Source organism: Sander vitreus, chromosome 11 (genome assembly GCF_031162955.1).
Source record: "Sander vitreus isolate 19-12246 chromosome 11, sanVit1, whole genome shotgun sequence".
In the NCBI taxonomy this organism is placed as follows: domain Eukaryota; kingdom Metazoa; phylum Chordata; class Actinopteri; order Perciformes; family Percidae; genus Sander; species Sander vitreus.
This window is the reverse complement of record NC_135865.1, coordinates 10,397,707-10,416,408: the sequence shown is the minus strand read 5'-3', so window position 1 is coordinate 10,416,408 and position 18,702 is coordinate 10,397,707. Positions and strand designations below refer to the sequence as shown.

The following is an 18,702-nucleotide window of genomic DNA, read 5'->3' as shown; positions in this document are numbered from 1 at the left end:
AACAACAACCTTTTTAAACAAAAACATTTAAATGCTACATTTCAAATGTTTAGAATCCATCACTTAATTCAATCATTATTATAGTATAATTATTTTAGGAATTATGCATGACATATTTTTAAATTAGCATTTTTGCAAACATTTCACGTACCCACTGCAGTACTCCAAAGTACCCCTAGGGGTACACGTACCCCCATTTGAGAAACACTGAGTTAAAGTATAGATTCACAATTTTTGTCTTAAAATAATATCCAGGGCCTATATGAACATTGCAACAGGATTTATTTGCTGTAATAATTCCTTCTGTTCATACTGCGCTTTAAGAGATCCCGTCCTCATGCGTTTTCAATTCATGTGATGGGGGACAAAATCCACAGTTCTACCTCTGTGCAAAAATACATCCCACAGTTCATCTGAAGTTGATATGAGGCTTCAGCATTCTGTTATACAAATCAAGTCCATAGCTTCCAAAGTTACAGTCTGTTTAGTTCTGCGTATTCCCAGTGTTGAATAAATGAATTTTTAAATGTAAATCTAACTGTCCCATTAGAAAACACAGTTAATTAGCCAAATATATAGCCTACCATATTCAGAATACAGCACATACATTTTCAAACTGCAAAGAAAACAATTCAGATGATTTTCACAATCAGATTTTCAGACCTTCATGTCTACATAAAACTAATACATCACCAACAAAATATAACCAATTAAGTGCTAAGAGAGCACACACTTCTGTCTCTGCTCTAAATTAGCTATTTTAATAATAATAAAAAGTTGTGATTCTTGATTCTTGATCTGCATCAGGATCTGCGTGACTTTTGCCCATGACTTGTTATATTAAAGCTGGACTGCAGAACTTTCGTATGAGGATGGATTGCGCAAACACAAAAACGTTTGTCAGACTCATGACCTCCGAGTTATGACCATTTAAATTCATTGTGTAGCACCATATATGGGTGAAGTGTCATCACATTTAGTAGTAGACCTGTGCACATGTAAACAATTTGTTTAATAGTGAGTTTTGGCAGTCTATGTAAAATAGTCCACACCTAAAAGAATTTGGCAAACAATTATTAGAAAATGGTTTGGTGTCATTGTTGGTTGTATTCAGTAATGTATGGAGCCAAATGTAAAACACTGTAAGTCATTGTTTATTCTCTAACTCCTGATCCTTGATCTATGAATAACAATTTTATATGATCCAAATTCAGATTAACTGAGGTAAGTATCTTGATTACCACTAGAGGGCCCAAGAGAGCTGAGAATAGATTTGTACCTGACTAAATGAAAAAGGATGTAAAGCACAATCATAATATTCTAAGAGACGATACTTTCTATATTTATATTTTAGGAGGATGTGAAGGGAAGAAAAAAAATGTAAAGACTCATCCTGGACAATGAAGAGTCTCTTATTCTGTTGCTCAGGCTGTGTGGCTCAGGGGGGAGGGTGGGTGAGATCATGGGCAGTGAGTTTCAGGTAAGGACTCAAAATGATGCAGTTGAAGGGTGGACTGAGCAGACCACAAAGCACACTGGCCCTGACATCTGGGTGAGGAGCACAGAGGACAGATAGAGAACAGCGAGAGCCAGGTGGATGAGCTGAAAGCTGAGCTAATCATTACTGCAATACAAATGAAGCAGCTGCAGACAGAGGCATCTGGTAGACTGATTACTTTTCATTAATAATGATGGTACTGAGAAACTTGACTGAAGTGTGTCTGTACACTATTGTACTAATATTAAACTTAGGATAAAAAGTATTGTGGTATGAATTGGGTAAATAAGGTAAATTCAATTAAAAAACAATGTATTTCATTGGGTTGTAAAATCTGTGATAACAAACAGTTTTAAAAGCTCATATTGATTTTAATCATTCACACAAGACACAAAAATCAACCTTCTTTTCTTTTCTTGCCCAGCCCATAGAACATCATTGGTATATCTGGAGGCTAGACCGGACTGCCAGCAAGAGAAAAACAAGTGACCTGGAAAAATAGAATAAACTTAAATATCTTAAATTAAACATCTGAATACGTACAAATTATACAAACTGTATTAATACAGACAGACTGGATGTGTACCTTATGAATGCAACAAAAGATAATAAGATACACAAGATACACTATATTTGTATTATAGTCACCATTGCTCTCTTCTAGATGAGATAATTTACTGTAAGATAGAACTTGAATGAAAGTGATAAAAGCAGTAACAGTAACTCTGGAGTGGAGGATGGAGTTTGAAGTTTTCGAGCACATGGTAATAATCCTTGTCAGTGTAAAGTGTTCGGTGTCCAGCGCTGAGGGAGCACTGACGGCCAGGGAGGGAAGACCTGTGCATTCAGTGGAGCACCTTGTTGGGATAAGTCTGCTAATGAAGGTGTTCATCCAGAAAGGCATGAAGGTGCATGTCAGTCCCACAATGGCGGAGAAAGTATTCACATCCTTTATTTAAGTAGCAAAACCACACCCAAAATACTCCATTACAAGTAAAAGTCTTGCATTGAAAGTGTTACTTAAGTCTAAAACTAAGTATCATTAGTTAATTAAAGTATCAAAGTAAAAGTACTCAATGCAGAAAAATGGCCCCTCTATTAAACTGTTATATATTATATAAATTATTATTACTGATGCATTAATGTGTTACTAGCATATCTCTTATAGTTAGTCAATGTGCAGCTTATATGCACAGTAAAGTAACTAGAGTGTGTAGTTGAGTGTGTAGTTGAGTAAAACGTTGTCCTCTTAATTGTGGTGCAGTGGTATGTAAGGTAAGTATTGAGTGGCATGAAATAGAAATCCTCAAGTACAGTAGTACAAATACCTAAAATTGAAGGTGAACGCAGTTACAGTACCAGTCAAAAGTCACTGACAAATTTGATGGTTTGATAACTTTTATGGTTTTGTTTTGATATGAGCTGGGCCAATATGTTAAAGTTTGAAAAGGTTAATAGCTGTTTGTAATTTCAGTTTTTAATTTAAATTAAAAAGAGAAAAACTGCACAGAAGTGATTAAAACATTACCTTTTTCAACTCAGTAAATATGACAGCATGTATGAATGGAGGTCATCACCTGGTGTAAACAGACAGAGGGACTTTGGTTGTGTTCCAGTTCACATTTCCCTGCCTTCAATCAGTGGGTCTTGTTGAATATCCCTCCGCCCTGCGCAGCCTGAATTCTTCCACACAGTCTGGAACTAGACCTGCCTCTGACGCTAACGTCTGGCCAGGCCTGGGAGGAGCCAGTTAGCAGCTACACTGACACGTAAGAGTCCTGCGTAAAATTTAAGGAAGAAGTTACATCTTTTTCTTAAGTTGAATGTGGTTACTGCTGCTTCGAGTCAGCCTTGATGTATAGTTGACCTGTCCTGCATCAGAGGCCTTGTTTGGACGCGTTTGAAGCGACGCGGGGCTGTCAGCAAGAGGAGCCGACGCACAAGATGAGATTTTCAGCGTTTATTTCTGTCCTGCGGTCGGTCGGCCCGGTGATAATCGGTATTTCTTTAGGGTTCACGTTGAGTTTATTGAGTGTAAACTGGACGGAAGAAGCATGCTACCTAGACGGCAAGGAGGGTGAGGATGTGACTGTGGGTCAGGATGGGCAGCTCAAAGGAGCCCGAAAGCCCAACTCTATTTCGACTATCAACGATGTGGAGTCCGAAGAGGATTTTGAACCAAGAATAGTCCCTTATAAACAAGTCCAACAGAGTGCCCCAAAGAAAGTTTTCAGGTAAGCTTTGCATGGCCAGTTACTTCAACTGGTTAACACAGTCTGTAACTAGGTTTACAATATGGCTTATACTTGTTTTGAATACAGGCCACATCATTACAGGAGCTACTACAGGCCGGAGCTCATCCTCAGTAAAAGATGACTGATAAATCAATCTTTGTTCACATATTGCTGTACAGGTGTCACTGGTTGTCATGTGGGTATGATATTTTACACAGACAGCATTAAGAATAAGACTAAAAAGCCAAATATCTCTCCCTGATGTCACTGGCCTTGATGAAATTGCCAGAAAGTCTGATAAAATGTGAAGTCTACAGATCCATTTCCTCTGCTGGTTTCTACCTGCTAACATTCCCTGCCACAGAGCTAAGATTAACTAGGCCTACATTGAGTGCCATGTTTCCATGCTGAATGAGTGCCCTACATTTTCTTTGTAAAAACGCAGGCGTTTCCAAGATTTCCTGGATAGAGACCATGTTTCAGTGTTAGCCCTCACACCCAAAGTGGTTGCATTGTTTTGCAATTCTCAGAAAGACTCTTTTCTCTGTGGAAAAGTTCCACTGAGGTTAGATCTTAAAGCAGTTCAGCATCCAGGTTCCATACAGGCAACCAGTGTTAATATGCATGTTGTAATATAAAGGGTAAAATGATTATTTTCATTATTGATTAATACAGAATGTTTTTTCGATTAATTGTTTGGTTTATGGAATGTCAAAGTGGTAAAAAATGCTCATCACAACTACCCAGAGCCCAAAATGATGTGTTCGAATGCGGTTTTTCTTCCGACCAACAGTTCAAAACCCAAATATATTTGATTTACTAATGTCAAAGAAAAGTAGCAAATTTTTTCATTTGAGATGCTTAAACCAGCAAATGTTAGAAATTTTTGCTTGGAAAAATAATTGCAGATGAATTTTCGTTCTATCTGCTAATCGATTAATCCAAAAATTGTTGCAGGTCCAAGAGGCATAATAGATGCCATCTACAGTATAACAAAGACATAAAAGTTAGGTTGGGTCATGGTTGCAGTGATGAATCACAATTCAGGTCCTTGCATGTTTATTTTTCCAGAGAGCTTATGGTTTTCTTGTTAGTTTGTATGACAGGATATTACAGGAACACCCAACATTTCTATGAAATTTGGTGGACTTTGAACCTTGAAGAAAATTTAGCCAGCATCCAACATTTTAGCTTTTTATAAACTACAGCTGATGGTCAAAAAAATGATTTTGGTGTGACAGTAAGTTGCAGAATTGTTCAGCGTTAAAGTTTACTGTCTAGTGGTTTAGTCTTTTCTTATTTCAAATGTTTATTTAACCTTTTATTCAGTAGCTGTTTGATGTCTTTTTCAGAGCTAAATACATAAGCACAGAGTTGGGGATGCGAGAGCGTCTGTTGGTCGGGGTCCTGACTTCCAAAAACACCATAAACACTCTGGGTGTAGCTGTCAATCGCACCATCGGCCATCACCTGGACACTGTGATCTTCTTCACCGGCATGCGCAACCGCAAAGTCCCTCACGGCATGTTTGTCATCTCTCATGGAGACGAGAGGCTGATATGGAACATGTTTCAGAATATAAAATACATTTTAGACCATTACATCAATGAGTATGACTGGTTTTACTTAGTCCAAGATGACGCATACACAGAAGCTGACAGGATCAAAGCCCTGGTGGATCACCTGAGTATAGATCAAGAGCTTTACATGGGAAGTCCTGAGGAGTTTATAGGTGGAGAAATGGAAGGGAAGTACTGCTACGGAGGGTTCGGGTATCTCCTGTCACGTACCCTGCTCCTCAGACTCCAGCCCTTCCTGGAAAACTGTAGGAATGACATCCTGAGTTCAAGGCCTGATGAGTGGCTCGGAAGATGCATCATTGATTACACGAACACAAACTGCGTCAGTGAATATCAGGTAGGTTGAGAGGATTCTTAAAGGGGCACATGATTACACCGGTCTTATTCAACACCATACATCTCTCTTTTCAAGAATACTAATGATCATTTTTCAATCTATAAAACTGTGTCTCGGCTTGTTAATGTTTAAAGTTTAAAGGGAGCAGAATGAGGCAGTTCGTACTTAAAGTGAATGATGAGGAAACAGAGAAAAAATGCTCAGGCTGTCACTCAGAACGGTTGTGAGATGGTTACAGCAGGGGTTCTCCTTCTCGACAGGAAAACAAAACTGTCACGGCAGAAATCATGCTTTGCCTCTGGAACAGCACTTAAAACTGACCGACGGCTATATAAAAGTGTGATTACCACGGTAGCACAGAGGTGGTATTTATATTACAGAGTGGATTGCTAATACCCTTTAGCCTTTCATTCTTTTTCTACAGCTACAGCAGCAATGTGGAATAAGTAAACAGGCACGCAGAACGCTCGAGAGTTCGGCCTTGCTTAGGTTCAATGGTGTGAAAATCCCTTGTGGGTCAACATGCTCTGCTCCTGTAATGTAATGTAATGTCATTAGCATTTAAGGTCAACCAAGCTCTGTGGAGCTTGATCTGACCCAATGCCCTCTAGACGATTATTAGTTGCATTTAGCACAGTTTGCTTCATCTGTGCTAAAGTTTGTGGTCTTTGTCAACATATTCAAATTATATTATCAAAGGGTTATCAATTCAATTGTATCCTTACTATTATACAATATACATGAAGGTTTGTATTTTGTAGGTGCGTTATTCCACTTTCTTTTGCTTCCATTTTCTCTTCCTTGGCCAAGACACATTGCAGGAAACCATCTTGTTACACAGTTGAGAGTGAGTTGCATGGCTAACTTAAGTGCCCTGAGCCAGAAGAGCTCCAGCAGAGCCCCCTAAATAAGGGAGGGAAGCAGGGGGGAAAGTTAAAAGGCCTGGTGTGGGTGAAGAAAACAGCTTGAACAAAGAGCCAGACATCAGTTTTTTTTTTTTTGTTAAGAGAGAACATTGATGACAATTAGGCACGGATAATGCTTCACTATGTGTACCACTACAGGCTGTTGGCAAACATTTACAACAGAGTGGCTGCTCTGTTAAGCATTGTCTTCATTCTTTGTTCTTTTAATAGCTTGATCAGATTGGATTCACTTTTTGTAATCACTCAAGCTCCTTAGGTGACTACTTTGTTTTCAGCTTAAGTTAATGTGTCTTTAAGTGAGATTCTGGGGCCAGTCATTTGTGTTATTAGGTTTCATCCTTTACATTCTTAACTGGTGCTTTTTAACCTGATGCTGTAGTGATCATACTTTATCATATATGAAAAGTGGCAAAAATGAATTAAGATAAAGCAGAACCTCATATTCCCAGAACAAATGTAATTCCTGAAATGATCAAAACTCTTAGAAAGAGAATAGAAAGTTGTTGTATAACAATAGTATTCAGTTCTTACAAAAGTCTTCCATTCACTATGCAATTATGATTGAAACCAGCCTGTTTGCAGTGGCGATGAGCCCAAGATGCTGTCTAGATAGCGTGTAATGTCTGTTAGAATTTAAAGTAGCACAGCATAACAACCAAGATTGGAAAAACATTAGCCATGTTTCTGTCATTCCGGATTTAAGATGCCTCATGAAAAGACGTCTCTGTTTCTTCTCAGGGCCTTCAGTACCACCATTATGAGTTGGGAAAAAACTCTGATCTGACTAAAGAACAGAGTGAACCGTTCAAGAAAGCTCTGACTGTCCATCCAGTGTCTGACCCTGAACAGATGTACAAGCTGCACAGATACTTCACTGAGATTGAACTCCAGAATATTTATGATGAGATTGCTAAGCTACAGGTAAGCTGCTTTTCAAGTGTCACAAATCACCCATGGTTCAGTCAAAAATAAAAACCTGGCGGGTCAGCAACTGTGTAGATCTGAACACTTCTTGTGTTTCCACAGGCAGAAATAAAGAACGTGAGTGTGGTTGCTTTTGACGGCAACCGAAGCTCCCAGTGGCCCGTGGGGATCAATCCACCTTTTGAACCGAAATCTCGGTTTGAAGTTTTGAAGTGGGAATACTTTACAGAGGAGGAGATTTATTCATGCATCGATGGCTCTCCAAAGTGTGAACTGCAAGGTATTGACCGCTTGGATGTGGCTGATGTCATTGACATAGCCATGATAGAGCTGAACAAGAAGTACAAGCCTGTCTTACATCTGAAGAAGCAACAGCTGATTAACGGATACAGGCGCTTTGACCCCGTCAGGGGCATGGAGTACACCTTGGACCTTCAGCTGGAAGTGGTGAACCAAAAAGGTCACAGCCGTTCCGTCACTAAGCGAGTTCATCTGGTGCGACCTTTGAGTCGGATTGAGATAATCCCCATGCCCTATGTCACTGAAGCTACAAGGATTCACATCATTATACCTCTTACTCTGCAGGACCGGAGCTATGTTGACCATTTCCTGGAAGTCTTTGCCTCAAATGCTTTTGAGACCAGTGAAAATGCCATCCTAACATTCTTGTTTATTTATGACCCAGTGGAGGCACAGCAAGTCAATCAGAATGATATATTTGCCAGCGTGAAAACTCAGATAAACACGTATGAACGCAAATACCCCGCAGTAAAAATCCCATGGATAAGTGTCAAGACAGAAACACCATCCCAGATCAAATTCATGGACATCATCTCGAAGAAGCACCCAGTTGACTCACTGTTCTTCTTGGCTAACGTCAACACAAATGTCAATTCAGAATTTCTGAACCGCTGCCGCATGAATTCCATAAACAACTGGCAGGTGTTCTTCCCCATCCATTTCCAGGACTTCAACCCTGATGTGGCCTATCACAACCAGCAGCATCCGGCCACAGTCGATCTGATCAAGGACGCAGGCCATTTTGACCGCAGATCATTTGACGAAGCGTGTTTTTACAACTCTGACTACATGGCGACACGCACCCGAATGGTGGCAGACGTCCAGGAGAACGAGGAGATTTTAGAGACGCTGGACATCTTCGACATGTTCTTAAAGTATTCGGGTCTGCACGTATTCAGGGCAGTGGAGCCATCATTGCACCAGCAGTATAGCTTCCAAGCCTGCAACCCGCGGCTCAGTGAAGACATCTATCATAGGTGTGTTCAGAGCAACTTGGAAGGTCTCGGTTCTCGCTCCCAGCTCGCCATGCTGCTGTTTGAGCATGAACAAGGAAACAGCACTTGAAAACGCCAGTGAACTTCTGCTCCTGCATGTCTTCAAATGGATGTTAAAAGCTGTGTGTTTGTTGTAATAAGCTCTGGATGCAAGCTAGAAATTTGGGACAACCCATGTCTGGGGGCTGAGGTTACATGTGTGACCCTGCCTGACATTCTCAGTCTTTCAGTGTGCATCGAGAATTATTTGGTTTGTTAGTTTTTAGCTAGTTTGGAAAAATGAATGTAGTACATTCTTAACGAAACCTTTCCTTACAAGTTTACAATACTTGTCCGTACAGATGAGTTCCTAGAACCAAGTGTTTTTGCTACTCTGATTCTGAAAGCTGCGTTAAGCAATTTCTGACCACTAGGTTGCAGAAATTTAAAACCGCAGAGCCTTGATGTAGCGCTGGCGTATCCAGTTGTTATGTTTAAGGTGTTCACTACACATCCATGCAACACAGGGCTACATAGGTAACCCGTTGGAGTCGTCTTGTTCTCCACAAGTTCAGTGTAATTCCAATATTCACTTGGATTTTTATGCTGTTTGGTTCATTAACTCCTGGAAGAAATATCTTCAACCACTTTGAGTTGGGGAAGTATCGACACATTTGAGATAAAGTGCTGCGCACAGCTGCTTATAGTTTTGTTTGGGAGGATTGAATCAGTTTAACCAAAGCAATGAGTTGAAAGTGGTAAAAAGCTACAGTAGTTTGTTGCTTTTCAGTGGGTTCAGAAGTACTAGCAGCCAAGTTTTCACATTTCTAGAATGCCATTTGATTTAATGTTAATATCTAATATGTTGTTAAATGGAGCTTTTAATGTATAGAACTAATAGATATACATTAATATATTGCACCACAGGTTGTGTGCCCCTTCACATTGAAACATAGTTACTCATTTGAGTATTTATAAAAGTGCATCTTTGTACTGTATATGTGCCTTGACACTGACTTTTCATATGCAGACTGTTTTGAAATTATCTTTGTAACACAGTTTTGCAGTTCACCGCTTCAGGTGATACACAGCTGATGTTTTTTATTAGAACTTTACAAATGAATAACTGTTCTGAATGGGTGGGAGATAATTATCTTTTACTGTGGATAGAGCTTGTTACATAGCTGGGAGAATTGAATGGGTAGTCAGTTAACCTTAGATTTTTTTTAAAGGCGACTTGGAAATGTCATGATCACAACCATCCACAGGTTGAATACGTGCCACAAAGCAGGGAAGGAGTTGGTAGAGAGTAGAAATCTTCTATTGGTCTTCAGAGCTCATAGATGGAGACTAGTGTATTCCAGTAGGCCAGCAGTGTGTATTTAAGGTAAACTTTTCTCCATGAAAGCGTTTTGATGTTGCCAGAAAATGTACAATCCGGAGGCAAAGAATGGATCGCCCAGATGAGTCCTCATTGAAGTTGTACTTTAAAACAGGATTGAATTAGTTTAGAAATGATTGAAACGAAGAATGTATGAAACATTTTTTTTCCACATCATCAAGTATAGAAGACAGTTTATATACTCTAAAAGAAGATGTGTAAATGTTCCAAAGTATTTTGGACTGCATTGTTAAAGATTTTGTAAGTTATTGAATGATGTCATTGTCCTCCATTTCCTGAGCGCAGTGTTAGAAAGGGTTGCTGTCTCCCAGTCGCAGTGCAGTCCAATGGGAGACCTTTTCTACATTATTGAGTGGTGGTTGTGGAGGTAGCGGTACTAGACACCAGAAAGTTATTAGTATATGATAATGTGCAATATTACAGATAACACAACTGGCTAGATGTCCAATGAGGACATGGCTTTTAATTTCAGACATTAGCTGCAAGTACAGCAGTGTAAATACCATACGGTTCATGACATGAGGCGCTCTCTGTTCAATTTTAAGTAAATACACTGTAATTTCTTTTGACAAGACCTTTAATGTATTTGCTGATACTAGACACTTTTCAACATTATTTTAACGTTGACATACATTTATTTAACTTTAATTGGATTCAAAGGACGTGTTGGAAACACTACATCCAGTGGTGATCCTCAACAGTGTTTGCTGTATTTTCTGCCATATGAACAAAGACCATAGAGGTCACTTTATAACGCATCTCTTTCTTTGACGAGAGGAGAAGAGTACGATACTATTAATGTGTAGAATTGGAAACTGAATCTTCCAAATACCACTGTGAAAGATGGAAGGCTTAGATTACAATATGAAGTTATTGTGCTGCCTCCTGTAGACGCGAGAAGCTTAAAATTAAGCAAGCGTGGCAGATTAATCACCCTGTGTTGTTAAAAGAGCCACCATCGCTAAGTGAAGTTTCTAAGTATTTTGTCCATAACTTATTTATCTTGTCATTTCTCTATGAATTATGCAGATTCTGAATACTTCCGCACTAACAGAGGCTTTCACGACATTCTCTGTACATGTATAAATATTTTATAGATTCTATTTTTAAGCCTTTTGTAGCTTTATGTACACAGCAATTTATACTTTATTATTTTTGGTGACAAAATTAAACCTATATTGTATCTTACTTTGCATGTTGTGCTTTGAAAATCATGTCATTTGACCGTGAAGACAATTTAAAATGTGTGTATTTCACTCTCACTTTCAATCAAGTAATTCATTTAAAAAAAAATAGGCAATTACATAGGCAAATTTTTTGTTTGCTCAATGTTTGGAGCTTTCAGTTCACATTATTTTATGCATAAGGGTACTAGTATAACCAAAGCGATACGTTTTTAATTAATGCTCATCACATTTAATTGTGTGCTGTAATTCCCAATGAAATGTGAATTATTGTAATTTTTAAATAAAGAGTATTTGAATATAAACATTTCCTCTTTTTGTTGTCTTTATTTTTTTTAAGATAAGAAAATAGTATCTTTTGTATTGCAGGTACACAATCCAGTTTGTCCTTTAGGTGTCAGCAAAAGAGCGTTGTCTGCAGCACAGGTCCTAGACCAGGACTGGCTGCCAGTTGCTGAGGTGAGCAGTGTTACTGAACAACATTTAGAAATTATATTTCTAACCCAAACTGGTCTGGTTATCTCATTCATGTTCCCAGCGTGTGCTCAGTAGGACTGCAGTTAACATTCCTGCCCATGTCAGACCCAAGGTATTCCTGATGTCTGGGTTGGGTAAAAACAGGGAAAACGTTGCAAACTTAATTATAGCTTTAGTTTTTGTCAAGGGTCCATATGCACTACCCTGAGGCATGCTGTAAAACCACATAACTACAGAGCAGCTGGGAGTTAATTGTAAGTCATTATTTTGTACTTTGTTTTACGTTTGATCCCAGGACTTTCTCCTCCCACACAGGGACACAGTTTCAAGTCCCCCAGAAAGTAGTCTCGCTTTGCCTGACCCTCCTCCAAAGCGTGCTGGAGGAGAGTCTGGCTACTCCACGTAGCATTCGGGGATCGGAGGAAAACGTGCTCTGGTTTAATGGCATTTCTTTAAACCAATCAGAATTGTCATGGGCGCCGCTAAACTCCGCACAGAGCCGCTGCAAAATACTCGTGCGAGAGAAAACACAGATTGGACAGATAGTCTAGCTAGCTGTCTCAATTTACCATGCAGAGATCTGAGGAGCAGTTAACCTTAGTCCTCATAGATCCAGGACTTAGCCAAAAAATGTGAACATCGTCAACTTCTCAGTCCCTCCCCCCTTTCTGCTAAAGCCCAAAACGGTCTCCTAAGCCCCTCCCCCCACAAGGGAGAATGAATGCGTGTGCAAGAGCAGTGATTGACAAGCAGTTAGACTATCTACTGCAGATTATCTACATCTTTATCATTACTAATTAAGCAGTTGTACATTTTGTATTCCCAACTTGTATATATTTTAAATATTTGTTCTTGTATTCTATTCTATTATTTCATGTATATTGTATGCATGTATATTGTATCCTAGTATTTCATGTATATTCTGTGCTGTGTGACTGATATTTTGCTGCTGTAACACTGTAAAAAATAAAACAATAAATATACATGTATCTATCTACCCACCTAGAAACTGGAACTAGAAGTTATTAGTTTTCATGACAATTTGGGTTCACCTGGAGGGTATTTGATGAAGCAGAGTTACACTAATTGCTAGACATTAAGAAGCATGGTCAATAAATCACCTTACTTATCCTAACTACATGATAACACTTCTTCAAACACCCTCTGAGTTGTCCAATTTTGTCTACTCAAAACCTACCTTTGAGATGCTGTCAGTCTATTGGTAATTTTTATAGCAATGTCTTAATCAGTGGTGGAAAGGATTTACAATGGGTGGCAAATTGAAATACATTTTCACTGTTCTGAAGAAAAAATGGACAACATGGAGTAACAAAGTGAATTGGGCTCTGGATTTAGGAGGCACTGGTTTTACCAATCTAAACTTTAATAGTTATCGTATTTACCATATTTAACATTTATAAAATGTGTTCTAACAGAGGAAATAATCACAACATGACACATCTGTACAAAATGTAAGCGTTTCTTGTTACTACAGTGATGGTCCATTTCCTTGTCTGTCAGGTATGGGATGGAAATCCTTCTTAGGAACTCCTGACAGCTGTGTGTGTCACCACGCGCTCATTTTTTCTCTTCTCAGATGACCCTTTCAGACTTCAGCTAAAAAAAATAAGCGGCTGGAAAAGAAAAAAGGACATAACAGAAGATCTTCAAAACTTAACATCGGTGGCTGGTCGGATTAAATAGATTTTTACGGATAATGTAATAACCACATACAGCACGTGACTGAATGTCATGGAGCTATAAAAAGGTCGGCTCAAAGAGCTGTGCAACAAGGGAGCTCAGAGTAGAGGCTTGAGGAATCCCAGGAATGTGAGCTACATGTTATCAGGCAGGGAAGTTGTCCCATCTGCTACAGTACAGACCTGCTGCCCACCGCTGTGGCACCTCACACAGGCGGCATGATGTTGTAAAATCAACCCTTTGTAATCTGTTTTAAAATGCTTTTGTATACAGAATTAATCGGGTTGTGTTTTACATTGCACAGCATCTCGAGAATAGAAAACCTTTCTACATCGACTCCAGGGTCTACCATTCAAACACAACTCTACAGTGATAATGCAGCCCAGTATTCATCTCAACACACCAGCCCCTGTGTGACTTGTCTGAGGATGGCTACAATTATTGATGACAGAGGAGAATATTGTTATGCATAGCCTGTACAGGATGCCATCAGAGACTGTGATTGGGAACCTTTTGAAAATGTCAAAGTGACACATGATTATGAATATTAAACAGCCATGTATAGCCCATGATTACTTGACAGGAGGAGGAGATGTGACAGATGGAGGCCTGTGGAATCTCATTGTGAGCTAAAGTGATGAATGTTGCAGCAACAGAATGCACCGATCAAATTAACAGAAAAATTATGTCGTCATTCGTGAACATAATATCCTGTTATGTGAAGTATTTCATACATTTCTGTTATGAATTATATAAAGAGTGGATTGTCAAAGGTCTGTCAAAACGTAGGGCGTTTTAAGCAGGCTTGATTTTGTGCAGGTTAGGGGTTACACTTTAAAAAGTTTTTTAGTCCAACAAAAATTACCAATAAAACAGGATGTAATGTCACAGTTTTGAAGCCGGAGCTGCTGCCTGATAGCAGATAAGTTGCTAGCATGCTATGAGGAAAACATGATCAATATCTCCATGAAGACAAAAAAAAACAATTGTCTGGTGATTTAGCACATGTAGTCCTGAATGTGAATCACTGGCATTGGGAAATATATAAATGGATGATGGGGCAACATGAGAAATGATGCACTATTAAAGCAGTGTGTGATATTTTGTGGGTGAGAGTTAATAAAAAAAAAGACCACATCTCTGGCATTGCATCATTTCTGAAAGCACATTCCTGAATGCTTCTTTCAATGAAGACGAATACGAAGCTGAACAAATATTTGCAAAAGATGATGCAAGTGTGCCTGTACTGTAAGTACTATAACATTATATTGAAGCCCAGTGATGAGGGCAAAAGGGTAAGAGAAGATGAAAATAAATTATGAGGCCCAGTTAAATCTTTCTACTAATTGTCTAGATTACCTAGTTTATCTATTTTATATCAACTCTTTAGAAATTCAGTACTAGCCTGTAGTTATTTAGATTATTCAAAGCAGTTTTCCACTGCTGGAACTTAACGTGTAGCCATCGTCAGGTTCTGCTTTAGTTTCCACCACTCGCTTCATAGATGAGTTTCTCAAGCAAGAGGGGATACTAAATGCAAATTCCAGGTACTTTACACTACTGCATCTATATTGACAATGACAACCTATATTGTTTGCCTAACAGTTGTTAGGCATCAAAGACGTCTTGGTGAGAGAACCATTAAAAACAAGAAGACAAGAAGATTTCTCCGCATCTGGCAATGACACACGGCCAAACAGTGCAGGGAATAGAAAAAACCAAACAGCTGAAAAACTACAAAGAGCTGGATCCCATTTTTGAACACCAACAGCAGTAGTGCCCTGGAGCTAGCATAAATGTGCAAGAAAATCAATATCTGCACTACTTCCATTGTTGTCTGTCCCACTTATATAACATTATGTCTTCATATATGACATAGTATAGTTGGTACCACTGTTGCCTTTTTAACAGTGTAAATCCAAAATGTCTCAAATTGTAAATTACGCAAGGAACAACTTGGCATAAGTTCATAATAGATCAGATGATGAGAAGCGCAGAGGTTAGAGGTGGTTAAGTTGCTGCAGTGCATAAGGGCAAGTTAGCAAGCCGACTTTCCATGATAATGACAAACATGATTTTAAATGAATGAATGCAAGAGTTTTTATTTTTCATTTCCACTTTGCTAACTTGTGCTCTTCAAAACTATTGTGTCTTTGTCCCGCCAGGTGAGGATTAAGTTACCCAGTAAGAATACTTCAGCCTCCAGAGCAATTTTTAGATTAAACTCTGAGCTGTCCTAACTTGACATTTATTAGATAAAAACCTTACTCCTGCAATAAAACGCCTTGCTTTCTTGCTAACTATTCCACTTTTCAAACATTCCTTTTTTTTCATGGATCAGCTCAGCCGAGCTGCATCAGCCTAATGTGCTCAGTCATGCTTGCAAAATGTTAAAGTTCACATGCAAACAAAAAACACCCACACACACACACACACACATTGATGCCAGGTTGACAATGTAAATAGCTGCTACACTTTTACAGTGGTACTGGCCCACAAGCTGAAGAAAATGACTCTGCAAAAGTAAAATTCTGTTTCTTACTGCTTATGTCAGCTTAAGGTTTTGATGCTAACCAAAGTGAAGAGTGGATGGTGGGCAGAAATGAATTAATAAGAAGAAAAATGTAAGTACAACCAACAACTGAAAACATCATCCAAGCCTCATCAAGTATTTGTGTGTCTTTGTAACAGCACAGCAACATGTAAAAGAAAACAATGGAGATAATAGTCACGATCCATACAGTCCACTGTATTGATGTTTGGCAGTCTAATATATCTGCAGATTTTAAGTGTACAGTAATTGCTACAATCGTGACCGCTATTGTCATAAAAAAGTATTTTCTAAATTGTATAAATAACTAAAATAATATTACATAAGTTATATATTAAAAGAATATAAACAACAGCCATTGAAACAGAACTTTAGAACGTTCTCATTTGAAAGTTGGACTTTATGTACAGGTACATTGCTACTCTCTAACACCTTAACCACAAACCAGACAAAGTGTATCATGTGGAAAGATGCTGCTAGATCTTACAGTCATACAGTTCAGCCTAAATAATTCCCCTCATATTTTGGATGGATGTAACACGAGTAAGATTTGCTTACTGTAAGTATTCTCATCTTGTAGACAATATAGAACATATATAGATAATAGTATCTCTTTAAATAATTACATAATTTAGAATGTGCAATGGCTTCATATGGTACAGTGTTTTCCTTGAAGTAAGAGGAATAGTTGGAAGAGAGATACATGGAGAGATACAGACAAAAAAAGCAGAGATGCTAGCTGAATAAATAAATCATTAGGGTATAAACTGGATCAAGGTGACATGTAGTTCTCCACTTGTTCCCTTGTAGTGATCATGTACCAAAAATTGGTCCTGAAAACAAAGTGCCTGACTTCTCAAATGAAGCTGGACAAAGTTGAGAGGGGTCCCATCCAGAGAGAAAAAAAAAATAAGCGGTGTCCAATTTGTGCCTACATACCGTACGTACAAGTGCTTTGTTAGCAGCACAAGTTTGGTGTTCGACTTTGGCTGTAGCTTTTCACTGGTGACAGCAAAGGAGCGACGGAAATGCCAAGGGTCTGTTATTGATCTGAACACAGACGGCTTTTATCTTTTGGTGTCACCAGGATGGGAAGCGGTGGTTAGCTCTAGCAAGCGAAGTCCTCAAATACCCCTAGGTGCCCGGCGTGATGACGCTGAGGGTGTGGGAGAGGGTGGTGGTGGTTGGGGAGGATTGTGTTGGCGTACGCCCCCTCTGGATGACTCCGTGTCATGTCATTGGGCTCCTGCTGAAGGCACAGCAAACCAGATCATGCTTCAAAGATAACGTGTAACATCATTTGTGACAAAACATAGATAACAATGTACAGTAAAATTACATTTATCAAGAATAATCTCTTGACAGGGTATTTCAAAACCATCACACTACAGAAATACCTTGATCATGCTGTAGATACCTAGCCTGGTCCTACCAGATTCTCGTACATTTCATTTGTACAGAGAGTCTGGCCACTCTCCATTGACAAGTGTTGACTTCCTTGAAGGCGGGTACTCTGTTGAAGTTTAAAACTATTGCATCTGCCCAGAGCCACTCTGGATCTGCCATAACCAATCGCTAACGTTAGGTCGTGACGTCGGCTTAGCATCGCTAGCGTTCGCCTTAGCCAACTCATTCACCACTAATGGAGCGAGCTGGAAAATCTAACTTTTCTTGAACCCCGTGGGGAGGAGAGCCACAACATCATGGCCACCAACACAACTCAGCAAAGATTGTTCTTGCTCAGGTTTTAACTTCTGGATATTCGGCAGCGTTGCCACAACGGACCGAATGGCTTCGCTCGCATCTTTCTCCGCCGCCATTACGGAACTACACCTCAAATTAGCGCACAACCTCAACGTCATCGTTCTCAGCCACTTCCTCTGTTCGCTGATTGGACCGCCAAATATTTGGCCGGAGAAAATCCAAGAATATAACGCAAACCCAGACGGAGTACTGAAGGAAAATTAAAATTGAGCGAAAGTATGTAGGAGGGCGGAGCCAGGCTAGTAGATACCATCACTGTACTTATACATTGTAATTTAAAGGAAAAATTCAACGCTTTGGGAAATACACTTATTCATTTTGCATACAAGAGTGAGATTAGAAGATTGATATTAATTTCATGTCTAAGTGCTAAGCATGCAGCTGAAAGTTAGGAAGTAGTTAGCCTAGCTTAGCATAAAGACTGGAAGCAGGGGGAAAAAGCCAGCCTGTCTCTGTCGAAAGTTAAAATAAATACCGACCAACACCTCTAAAGATCATTAATTAAAATGCAAAATGAAGATTTGTGGTTTTAGGGGAGTAATGTGCTGTAATTATTTTGTGACAAAGAGAGTCAATCCAGTACCGTGCAGCGTCTCCGGCTATAGCGCAGATAGCCAGATATGGTCGGTGAGTACAGTTTGGTATTGATCTCTGTACGGGCACAATGGCACTTAACAACCTCTGTGATGACTGCACCTGGCTAATAGTTACAGCACATTACTCCCCTAAAACCACAAATTGTCTTACTTACATTTCTGTTTAAGTATGAATGGCAAAAAAGAAAAGACACAATGTGTCAGTTAGAGATCTTTAGACTCGTTAGCTGTAGCTAGCTGTTTACTCCTGTTTC

The 18,702-nt window shown here is 39.2% G+C and overlaps 2 protein-coding genes across 3 annotated transcripts in view; one reads left to right on the top strand and one right to left on the bottom strand.

The window, feature by feature from the left end:
• Positions 1 to 3,225: 3,225 nt before the first annotated feature.
• chpfa (chondroitin polymerizing factor a) lies at positions 3,226 to 11,664 on the top strand. Its single transcript, XM_078261578.1, has 4 exons — positions 3,226 to 3,732; positions 5,085 to 5,649; positions 7,314 to 7,496; positions 7,602 to 11,664. The coding sequence occupies exons 1-4, from the start codon at positions 3,443 to 3,445 to the stop codon at positions 8,862 to 8,864; spliced, it is 2,301 nt and encodes a 766-aa protein (XP_078117704.1). The 5' UTR covers positions 3,226 to 3,442; the 3' UTR covers positions 8,865 to 11,664.
• Positions 11,665 to 14,570: 2,906 nt separating this feature from the next.
• Positions 14,571 to 18,702, bottom strand: part of asic4a (acid-sensing (proton-gated) ion channel family member 4a) — a 95,668-nt gene continuing 91,536 nt past the window's right edge. Inside the window, exon 10 of one of the 2 annotated variants that reach the window (XM_078261577.1) lies at positions 14,571 to 17,334. In XM_078261577.1, coding sequence (XP_078117703.1) covers positions 17,197 to 17,334 — 138 coding nt within the window. In that variant the 3' untranslated portion in view covers positions 14,571 to 17,196. Of the gene's footprint in view, positions 17,338 to 18,702 lie in introns of both variants that reach the window. The other variant, XM_078261576.1, reaches the window with a different exon arrangement.

Bases quoted from the DNA above. Each gene is read 5' to 3' on its own strand.
- chpfa (XM_078261578.1), top strand. From the start codon at position 3,443: ATGAGATTTTCAGCGTTTATTTCTGTCCTGCGGTCGGTCGGCCCGGTG. The intron at 3,733-5,084 runs GTAAGCTTTGCA...TGTCTTTTTCAG, and splicing joins GCCCCAAAGAAAGTTTTCAG to AGCTAAATACATAAGCACAG. The intron at 5,650-7,313 runs GTAGGTTGAGAG...GTTTCTTCTCAG, and splicing joins ACTGCGTCAGTGAATATCAG to GGCCTTCAGTACCACCATTA.